General features: G+C 38.5%; 1 protein-coding gene across 3 annotated transcripts in view; it reads left to right on the top strand.

The window, feature by feature from the left end:
• The first annotated feature begins 347 nt into the window (after window positions 1-347).
• The window catches only part of PRKAR1A (protein kinase cAMP-dependent type I regulatory subunit alpha), a 29399-nt gene continuing 18255 nt past the window's right edge, over window positions 348-11491 (top strand). The window contains exons 1-2 of one of the 3 annotated variants that reach the window (XM_027872833.1): window positions 348-455; window positions 6066-6248. In XM_027872833.1, coding sequence (XP_027728634.1) covers window positions 6075-6248 — 174 coding nt within the window. In that variant the 5' untranslated portion in view covers window positions 348-455; window positions 6066-6074. The other 2 variants (XM_027872832.1, XM_027872834.1) reach the window with 2 other exon arrangements.

The following is an 11491-nucleotide window of genomic DNA, read 5'->3' as shown; positions in this document are numbered from 1 at the left end:
GGACTAGATGGTGTTTTAGTTGCAGAGAACATCCTAGACTGTCACCCAGTGCTTCCAGGAGCCTTCCGGGCAGGGAGCGGCCAGGTTAGGACGTGCCACTACAGCTGCCAGACACTGCAGCAATTGCCATGGCAGCAGAGCTTTGCCGCATCCGCAGCCGCAGCCTCAGCCGCAGTAGCCGCAGTCCTTCAGCATCCACCCGGGCCTTAGTAACAGCAGGAAACTTTCCCCCCCAACCCCCCTTTTCAGCCCCACCCCGCACAGGGTCTGCAGAGAAGAGGGCGCAGCTGCAGAGGCGCCTCCCCACCCCCTCCTCCCCGCCCACGTGATGTAGTCTGGGGCTAGGAAAGGGGGAGACAAGACAGACTAGTCAGAAGAGGCGGAGGAAAGGAGAGGAAGAGAAGGACGAGGAAGGGGGTGCAGCAGAAGCGACAGGAAGAGCCCGACGAGAAGAGGTGGGGCCCGGGGAGAAGAGGTGGAGCTCGGGGAGACCCAGAGATACACGGACGGACGGACGGACGGACGGAGAGAAAGGAGGAGACTGGGAGAAAAGGGGAGACCCAGGCAGACAGTCTAGCCTGGGAGACAGTCTGGACACAAAGGGTTTAAAACGAGACAAAGAGAAAAGGAGAGACAGTCAGAGAGAAAGAAAGCTATAGAAAAAGTGAAATAGAGAGCGAGCAAGAAAGGAGGGCCAGAAGAGGAAAGATTGTGGACAAGCAGGTGAGAGGGTCGCGGGGAGGGGGAGAGAAAGACCCGACAGAGAAGGGAGGAGGGCAAGAGGGGAGGAATGGGGGAAGGCTACTGAGTAGGATAAGAGGAGAAAGGGGCCAAGGGTAGAAGGGTCTCTGGGGAGGGGGGGTGGGGTTCGAAAGAGGGACTGTGAAGGGGGGAGGGGTGCTGGTTTCTCCTTTAAGGTTGCCTAGGGCAACCACTTTGACCAGACTGAGGCCCATTGACGTCAGTGATCGGGCGTTGATTGGTCGTGGCTGGTGCGTTTCCGGTGGCGGGGCGGGGGGGGGGCGTCTCTGAGCGGTCGAGATCACCTGAGAGCTGCTGAGGTGGAGGGGGGCGACGCAAAGCCGGTTCAAGCCGCCTCTCAGCCGCTTACTCCTGGGAGCACTGAGCGTGCGATTGCCAGCACCTCGGTAAGTGGAGCGTGTCCGGGGTCCGGCCTCGGTCGCGCTTCGCTGCGGGGCCGATCCGTTTGTTGCGGCTGGAGGGATCCAAGATGGCGCCTCGGGGAGCGCTCTGGGGAAGGGCCGCACCCACCCGTTCTCTCCCCTCCCCCTCCCCTGCCCGGCCTCCGGGGCCGCGCTCGCCCCCCGCTGCGGTATTCTGTAGCCATCTCCAGCCATGCGTGAAGCATTCACCTTCAGTTTCCTCCGCCTACAAATCGCACCCCTTGTTGCGGCTCGCGCGAGCCCTCCCTTTGCTCCTCCCATCCCCGAGCCCCCTCCTTTCTCATTCCTGCGATTCTCTCCCCCTCCTCCCGTTGCTGAAAGAAGAGCATCTGAATCTGATCCAGTAAAATAAAATATGTGAAAGCGGTCTGCGAACTTTAAAATGCTGTACACATAATAATACTTTTCAGGGTAGTTGTGAGACTAAGGTGAGATCGTATTTGGTAGAGCGCTTTGCAAACCTTAAAGCGATATATAAATAAATATTAGCTATTATTGCTATTGTTGTTACGGATCTATGCTATTATTGTTATTACCTGTTACTCTGTATCACAGATCCTAATCAAGTCTTTTTGTTCCTGAATTTCCTGTAACGGCATTTTATTTTTGCCCTCACTATCTCTCCAGCTTCTCCTTGTCATCTTCTGCACCTACTTCCTTCCCTTTTTCCCCCCATTGCGCAGTAGTTCCCTCTGAATTATCCTTTGTTCTTCCTCACCAGGTTTTCACATCTCTCTGCTTCTGCCCTTTCTCCCCCTTCCCTCATTCTCTTTACCTTTGCAGTTGCCAGCCAGCTGCTACAGGATCGTGATTGGGCTCTCCTTTCCATTCTTTTACAGCTCGAATGAAATGAAGGGCACTTTTCTACTGACCCTCAAAACCAAATCAAACCAAAAAACCCAAACTGGTAAATGGTTAAATGGCCCAACCTACAGTCTTGACTCTTCTGCTATGGCGGAGTCGATTCACTTGAAGGTCTCTAATTATCTCCCCTGCCCCACATGAAAGTAGGGACCACAATTTTTCCTTTTGGAAGTAATTTATTCCAATTTGGAGATGTAACAAAAGCAGTTAGTTTTATGCAGGGAAAATTGTGAGATTCCCACAATAGTTACAATGTAGCTTTTGTTCAATGGCTACAAAAAAATTAATTTACTTCTATTGTGGCATTGTACTCCTTCTCCCTCAGGCTGCTGTATCTTGGCATTAGCTCAGCTTTTGGTATGCCTTCCTCTTAATAGGCATTGTTCTGAACCAGAAAGATTTTGTCAAAATAAGATGTTAAATCTCTTATTTGACAGACAACCATTTAAACTGAAGGAATATCGCCACTGAATTTCTAAATAAACGAAATTTCTGGCACAAATAATAACATCGACATGGCCATGGCAAGCCGTAAAACAACCACCACCAAAACTCTTTAATTTTATGCTATTGTGGAAGATTCAAGAAGATTGTCTTAACATGAGAACTTCATTTCCAACCAATATATTGTCAGCTTGGAAGGACATTTTTCTGCGTCAAAATGGAGGCTAACCTAAGCAGGAAAGCAATTAGCCCCACCAGCCAGTTCTGTAGACTGAGAATCACAAGGCAGGAATGTTTAATTGCCGAGGGTTTGAAATGCAGTGTCTAGAATAATTAACCTGTTTGGGGGAGCTTTTATGGTTTTGGATTTTTTTTTTTGTTTTGGATTCTTAAAAATAAATCTCTGCAAATGGGTGATGGTGAATGGGTTGTGCAGGGCTATTCAAGTGATTTTATATATATTTTTTCCATTCCCTTTTATTATGGTCTTTTATTGGGCTTTTGGGTTCATTATTGGGTCCTTAGTTTCTTTATCAGTAAAAATGAAGATGTTGGCCATGATCACCTCTGAGGTCCCTTCTAATCCATGATCTTATGTTTTAAAAAACATTATGCCATTATTGTGATTTGACTTGAAGAGTCAGGGTTGATACTTATAATTTAATGAGTTATTATTATAGTGATAACTGGTTTCAGACTTTGAAGGGTAAAAGATCTGATTTAACTCTGCAGTTGCTGATTTTCATGGTTTCTTGACATGCAGTCACCTCTGCAGTACTTGTGAAAAATATTGAAGCCTTACTCCACGTTGTTGAATGACCTGGAAAATGGGTAGTAGTACAATCTAAGTGGATATTACATGCCTCTATTTTTTTTTTTTTAGTAGCAGGATACCATGTTTTATCAGTTATAGCAGCAAAGTGCTTCTGGTGGAATTTATGAACTATCAAGAGTCAACAAATTTTTCATTGCCAGTTAACTAGGGTGCTTATTATTTGTTTTTAACATACAGCAATAATATTTATTGTTTACTGTTGTGAATAGTAAATGACACATCAATAACAATTCTTTTCTTTTAAAGTAGAATAGATTTTGTTTTGTCTGATCAGGCACATGGACTTTTTCACTTTGTCCAGGATCTTACAGTTACTTTCTAAAAAAAAAAAAAAAAAAGTTTATGATGAGAAGGCATGAGAGCTAGCTTGTAGGGTACTTCTTTATCATGAATATTGTCACAACAAAAGGAATAACATTGTAGGGCTTTAGAAGACCTTTAGAGTCAGGCTGTTTTTCCCATTATTTATTTTAAACCATTCTCCACTCATTAGTTTTAGGAGACTTAAAATATAACCTTGTTGGAAAAGCATTGATTTTTCAATATTACCTTCAGTTGGATTTCAGTTTTTAGCTTAAAGGGCTTGGGGGGAACATGATTTGGGCTTGATGGATGAGCTTTTCTTAAGGTATCTGTTTTACAGTTAAGAAATGTGACATATTTCAAAATATAGTTAATGATGTTTTAGTTTTCCCTGTCTAATTAAAAAACTTTCATGACCAAGTTTTAAGTTAATATATAACTGACAATTTAAAACAGTAATTTATTTTTAACCTTCTCATTCCTGTGTCAAAGTAATTCGTTTGAGCCTGTTTCAAAAACTTCTTTCAAATAAATCTTTTAAAATGTAAAAACTTTAAGGCATATGATATATTATAAGACTGAATACCAATTTAATTGAAACCTTTTTTTTAAGAATAATCAAAATGTTTAGAAAGCATAGTGTGATGGAAAGAGTACCAGAGGATTTGGGTTCAAATGCTGCCTTTCTCACTTGTGTGACCATGGGCAAGTTACTTTGCCTTTTGACTTCAGTTTTCTCATTTCTAAAAAGGGAGTTAAACTGTATCATTAGTTCTTAAAGTATGGTCTGTGGATCCCAACAGTCCCTGAGGCCCTTTCAGGGGGTCTGCAAGGACATTTTTCATAATAATACTAAAATATTAAAATGCTCCTCCCTTTTGCAATTTTGTGTCAGTGTGAAGCCAGATTTTCTTTACATACTTCAACCAGAGCAACAGAAAGTAAAGAAGCAGAAAGGAGAATCCAGCTGTCTTCTATTAAGTCAGACATTAAATAGATTTTCAAAAATATGTAAAACAATGCATCACTTCTGTATACTTTTTGTTTTGTTTTAGAAAATACAGTCTTTCATAAAAATGTTAACATTTAATGGTTTTTGTTATTTTAAAATGAGTTAATAAATATTTTAAAAATTGATCAGTTTTCATTTCTCATGAGGATCAAATAAATTAATGTTTATAAAAAGCCCTTACCTCAACATTTGGCACATCGTAGGCGCTATATAAATGCATATTCCCTTTCCCTTTCTTATATAGTAAATGTTGATGGATCTAACTGACAAAAGCTCTTTGGAATCCTTAATACTTTAAGCGTGTAAAAAGGTATTAAGATGAAAAAATTTGAGAACTGCTAAATTACGATAATCTTGAAAAAAAATTTTCCAGCTTAAATCTACGGTCTTATGAATAACTGAGGAAAATTTTGATGAGACTATGCTACTGAGGAAGGTCTGATTATCAGTCAGGATTACTGATAGAAACTGATGTCATAAACAAGAGATTGTGAAATAAGATGATTTGAGATCTTAATGTCTTTTGTTCCTTTTATGGTTTGTTTAAAAAAAATGACAACTAGTAAGCCAAGTGCTGGTGTACCTAATATATTAGGAAATCTTAACTAGATAGGAGTATACATTAGGAATAAATCATAGACGTTTAGAAGCATGCCCTTGTAATATTCTTTGCTTTATACTGTATATGTCCCATGCCATTAAGATGAGGTGGACTGAAAGTCCCTCATGGGGTTAACTTTTCAGCAGTCTGAGTAATAGCTGCTGAAAAATTCTAGATCCATATCTTAGTTTACTATATCCACATGTTCACAGTAACCAATCTTGCCTAAGTTACTGGACTCGTTTCTTAATGGAAGAATATTGTTTAGCTATATCTTTACATTCTTCCCCCTTCCTCCCCTTCTTGGGGGGGAATGGAGGATGGGAAAATCAAAAATGAAGCTAAACAGTATTCCATTAAGAAACAAGTCTAGTTACTAAGGCAGGATTCCTTTTTTTTTTTTTTTTGTCAATTGGGGTTAAGTGACTTGCCCAGGGTCCCACAGCTAGTAAGTGTCAAGTGTTTGGTCCGAGGCCGGATTTGAACTCAGGTCCTCCTGACTTCAGGGCTTGGTACTCTATCCACTGTGCCACCTAGCTGCCCCCTAAGGCAGGATTCAATTACGTGAGTAGTACTGAAGTCAGAAATACGTAATTGTACATTTTCCTTGAATAATTTGATTAAGGTATTTAAGATATTTGATATTATAATTTAATAAAGTAAGATATTTGATATAAGATATAAGATAATATAATTGATATTATAAGATATAAGATATTTAAGATATTTGAATCATTTGATTAAGATATTGAGCAAAATAGAAGCTCAGGTTCAGTTTTTCTAAATAGTTTATGCAAATATATATGTACATTTTTCTTTCAGCTAAAAGCAATGGCAACTAGCAGCGCCAGCAGCGAGGAGGAGCGGAGCCTCCGGGAGTGTGAGCTCTATGTCCAGAAGCATAATATCCAGGCACTCCTCAAGGATTCCATTGTGCAGCTCTGTACTGTTCGGCCTGAGAGACCCATGGCATTTCTTAGGGAATACTTTGAGAGACTGGAGAAGGTAAACAAACAAACAACTGGGGAAGGGAACAATGAGATTTAAACATTTGCTAAATTTTAGTTGCTAATCAATCTTACTAACTTGTTACAGTTGGCTGGGTAAGTGAAAAGTCTAAAATAATATATTTCAAAATACAGTTTATTTTATAATTTTCAAACACATGTGTAATAATCTAGGCTAATAAAGTATCTGAAAGGACATTCTTCCTATCTGCATTAAGAAATGATATATAATTAGCTGATTCCATAGTTATATTTAATAGGTATAGCAAAAGTTTTCCAGAATGGAATTTTTCTTAAGCAACTTAAATATTTCCCACAAAATCTTGTTTATTCAATTTTATAATTTACATTTATAGAAATACAATTAACTGAGGAGCTCCCTTTCTTTTATGATTAGTACAGTTGTAAATTTAGCCCACCTCATGGCTGAATTACAAAAATTCTGTAATTGTATAATTTGTTTTTATATATGATGAATTGAGGTTACTTATTCTAAAGGGGGTGGATCTGTCAAAGGAGCTCCAGTTTTCACTTTTTTTTTGGTCATGTCTTTTGTACCTTTTTATAAAGAAAAGTAATCCAGTTTTCCCTTTTCAGAAAGTGATCGAGGGATATCTGCTGTCTTTTTGTTTTTTGGTCGTCTGAAATTTTTATATTTGCCCTGGGACTCATGTGGAGCACGTTTTTCTATACTAAATGTTTTCTTCTCTATTAAAGATAAACCTTCAATTCACTTTCTTCTTAAGGACTGATGAATGAAACAACCAAGATCTCATGTACGTGCCTGTCCTGAATGACTTAAAGTTCTGGGGCTGTTTGACCAGATCATCTCTCTAGAAGGAGGGATTCTTAACCTTTTTGTATCATGAACCCCTTTGTCATTCTGGAGAAGCCTTGGTCCCCTTTCAGAATGTTTTTAAATGCCTTAAAATAAAATATCTAGCATTACAAAGGGAAATCAATTACTGAGAAATCAATATACTGAGACATAATTAAGTATTAGAAAAGAAAAGTTTACAGACCCAGGTTAAGAACCCTTGCTTTAGAACCTTTCCAGTTGCTTCTTTGGATGGACAGAAAATTTAGCTCAAGGGGCAGCTAGGTGGCGCAGTGGATAGAGCTCCAGCCTTGGAGTTAGGAGGACCTCAGTTCAAATATGGCCTCAGACAGTTGACACATATATTACCAGCTGTGTGACCCTGGGCAAGTCACTTAACCTTGATTGCCTCACCAAAAAGCAAAAAAAACCAAACAAACAAACCAAAAAAAAAACTTAGCTCAAGAACCACATTGAAATTTTGAGTTGGAGTTCTGATTATAAGCTATGAATAATTTTAAAACCTTAAAATTAAAAAAAAAAGCAAAACTAGATTAAGGTAGAATATCATCCTCTTTGAGAAGCAATGTTATGTAGTAGATAGAAGACTGGCTTTGGAGTCAAGACATGAATTCACATCTTGCCTGTGAAACATACTAACTATGTGACTATAGTCAAGTTACTTAAATCCCCAGTCCTAAGTAGTTTTCTAAGACAAAGAATGAATATGAATATGACACAGTCCTGTCCAAATAGTGTCGCTAGTACTAAAGTTTATAATGAATAGAGGCTAGCAAGGAAAGTGAAGGACATCAGAGGTTTTTTTTTTTTTTTAAAGCTATATTGAGACAAAAAGGATCAAAGAAATGATTGAACTTGGGTATGGATGAGATGATCATAACTGAAAATGGAGACGGTAGAGCTGCTCTATTCTTACTTTACTTTTTTCTTTGTAAGGATAATGACTTTTGCACTGCAGATGACAAAATGTACTCTCAGGGTATTGACACCCCAGAGAGGTAAAGAGATAGTGAGAGAGTACTACTTGCCTTGGATGATTTAAGTCATCTGGCCTAGAGATACTAGATCCATAGGCATCAAAAGAACAGGCAAAAATGACTGACCCACTTCTAGCAGTAGTATATGAAAGATCAGGAGATGGAACCACACAACTGGGGAAGGGAATATGTGACCTCAGTTTTCAAAAAAAGGGAAGAAAAGAGTTTACAAACTCTAGGCCAGTGAGCTTGACCTTGATTTCTGAAAAAATTAAAGATATGGTTGCCAAGCATCTAGATGGAGATGAGGTGATTTCAAAGAGAGCCAGCATGGTTTCATCAAGAACAGGTCATGGCCAGGTTAACCTCGTTTCCTTTTTTGACAATATTGACAAACTAGTGGGTGAGGGGAATTCTTTGGCAATAGTTTATCCAGATTTTAGTAAAACTCTTGATAAAGTTTCATACTATTCTTTTCAAGAAGATAGAGAGATGTGGACTAAACAGTAATAATAATGGATTCTACTCTGCTTAGATGTCTTGACTAAAAGAACAGTTGTTAGCCATTCATTGTTAATTTGGTAGGAGTTCTCCAGTCATCTTTCTGTGCTTGGCTGTATGAGGTTTAACATTTTTATTAGTGACTTGGATAAAGGCAGAAATGTTAGGCTTATCAAATTTGCAGGTGACACAACACTGATGGGAGGTAGCTGACACAATGGATGACAAGGTCTAGGTCCCTTTGCTAAATTAGAGTACTGGGATAGCTCTAATAAGATTGACATTCTATGGAAATAAATGTCAAGTCTTAGACTTGGTTATGGAAAAAAATTAGTTTCACAAATACCAGATGGAGGGAGGAATGGTTAGAACTAAGTTTGTTTGAAAAAAAGATCTAGGACTTCAGTAGACTGTAAGCTCGGATTCAAAAAATTGTGACTTGTAAGGGAACCTTATTGACCATCTAGTCCAACAACAAAGTAATTAACCAGTTACCAGAGGAATCTCTAATATTACCTACCCAAGTGGTTGGTCATCCAGTCTTTGCTTGAAGGACTTCCAAAGAGGAGGAGCCTATCTATTTCACTTGGGAAAGCTCTAGTTGTTACGAAGTTTTTTCTGACATGAGGCCTGATTGGTTTCTTTGCAACTTCCACTCATTTTTCCTGTTTCTGCCCTCTAGTGCCAAATAGAACAAATCTGATTTCTCCTCTACATGACAGCCCTTCAGATACTTGAAGATGGTTATCATCGCCCTGTCCCCCAAATTTTTTCTTGTTCCTTCAACTAGTCTTCATGTGACATGAACTCAAAGTCCTTTGCCATTCTGCTTGCCCTTCACTGAATACTCTTCCAGCTTATCAGTGTTCTTTTTAAACTATGAACTGAGCACAGTACTCCAGGTGAAACCTGACCAGGATGGAGTGCGTTGCACCTATTACCTTTCTATTCCTAGAAGCTCTGCCCCTCTTAATGCAGTCCAAGATTGTGTTAGCTTTTTCGGCTGACACATCACACTGCTGATTCATTGAGCTTTCAATTCACTAAAACCCTCAAGATCTTATTCAGAACAACTATCTGAGATACTTTTCCGCCATCTTGTAGAGAAGAAATTAATTTTTTTTTGTATCCAAGTGTAGGACTACATGCTTATAGATTAGGAATTCTCAAGACCTGCGGTACGTGGATATATTTCAATGTGTCTGTGAACTTGGATGGAAAAGAAATTGTCTTTATTTTCACAAACCTCTAACTGAAATTTAGTATTTCCTTCAATTAATGACTGTAGGCATCAAATGTTTTGGTAAGTGGTTCAAGGCTTCCTCAGACTGCTAAAAGGGGTACATGACACACAAAAATAATTAAGATCTTTGCTATAGAATGTGGTGTGGTGGAGGAGGAGAAAGAGGAAAACAAGGACATAACACAATTTGTGTTGCATTGTTTATAATGTATTGCTAAACCAAGTAAGAACAAGGAAGTAAGAACAAAAAGTTGAAGTGATTTCTTTGTGAAGAATTGAGTTAATTTATTGGCTTCTGTTGGTCAGATTGTTACTTGTAATGTCCTTTATTAAAATGTGAAAGGGACTTTGTTAACAGATACTTTATTCAAATTGGGTTTGAATAGTCTTACTTGGACCATTAACTGATTTTAATTAGCATTTCATCATAATACAAATGACATTGCATTTTAGTTTATGACTTTGGTGAGAAGCATTAGTTTGTTTATAAGTTCTCTTTAAAATGGTATCTTTAAAATTGTTAATCTTTCTGATTTGCTTTGGTTTTAGTGTGAAATAATAGCCATAAAAATGTTAAGTTCATTTTTGACTTTTGACCACTTCAGTATTCTAACTCTTGATACTTTTATTCTTGTGGTTTCAACTGCCACCTCTTTACAGATGCCTCCTTAGCTCAACATGTTTTTGTTGATTATTTTTACATCTAATCTACTACTTCTAACTTTTACCACTTCTGTGTGATACCACAGTTTTACCCTCTTTACCTGTGATTGGAACCTTGGGATTACTTTTTGACTTCTCTATCTCTGTCTCTCTCTGTCTGTCTCTCTGTCTCTCTCTGTCTCTGTCTCTCTCTCTCTGTCTCTCATTTTGTTATATCTGGTCAGTTACTAAGTCCTTTAGATTCTATCTCAGCAACACCTTTAACATTTATCCGCTTCTTTATAGTCTCAGTGCCTCTACTTTTAGATAGCCCCTACAGCTCCTGCAGTAGTATCATAACAGGTCTTCCTGACTCTTCTTTTTCACCCCTATAAAAAATACTTATTTTCTACAAGCATTTATTGTCTTTCCCTCCTACAGTGAACTTGAATGGACAAAAAAAATTTATTTTCATTGAACAGTTTTAAAGAAGAGAAGACATAACAATTATACAAGTTCAGCAAAACAGATTCCAACATTAGTGACCTCCAAAAATTAGTGACATTTCTCATTGTGCATTTTCCATCACCTATCTGTAAGGCTGTTTTAATGGTTCATCTTCTGCCCTCTAAGGTAGTTTATTATGGTATTGACCATATTTCTAAAGACTTTCAAAGATTTATTTTTCTTTATAACATTGTTGTCATTATATATAAATTGTTCCCCTACTGCTCATTTTTCTCCATGTTAGTTCATAGCTGTCTTACCAGTTTCCTCTGAAATTGTCCATTTCTTAATTACTTTATGACACAATAATATGCCATTGCAATGGTTCACATGTCATGATTTGTTTAGCTGTTCTTCAATAAGTAGGTACCACCTTAGTTTCCAGTTTTTGGCTACTATGAAAAGAGCTGTTATAAATATTTTTGTACATATAGGTCTTTGCCGTCTTTCTTTTTTAATCCCTTTGAGGGTATAGTTCCCCAAAATGGGAGTATATGGTGGGGTAGCATATAGTATAAAGTGGTATGTAACTG

This window comes from Vombatus ursinus, unplaced genomic scaffold (genome assembly GCF_900497805.2).
Source record: "Vombatus ursinus unplaced genomic scaffold, bare-nosed wombat genome assembly UNPS02014801.1, whole genome shotgun sequence".
In the NCBI taxonomy this organism is placed as follows: domain Eukaryota; kingdom Metazoa; phylum Chordata; class Mammalia; order Diprotodontia; family Vombatidae; genus Vombatus; species Vombatus ursinus.
This window is presented reverse-complemented; position numbering and strand designations above follow the sequence as displayed.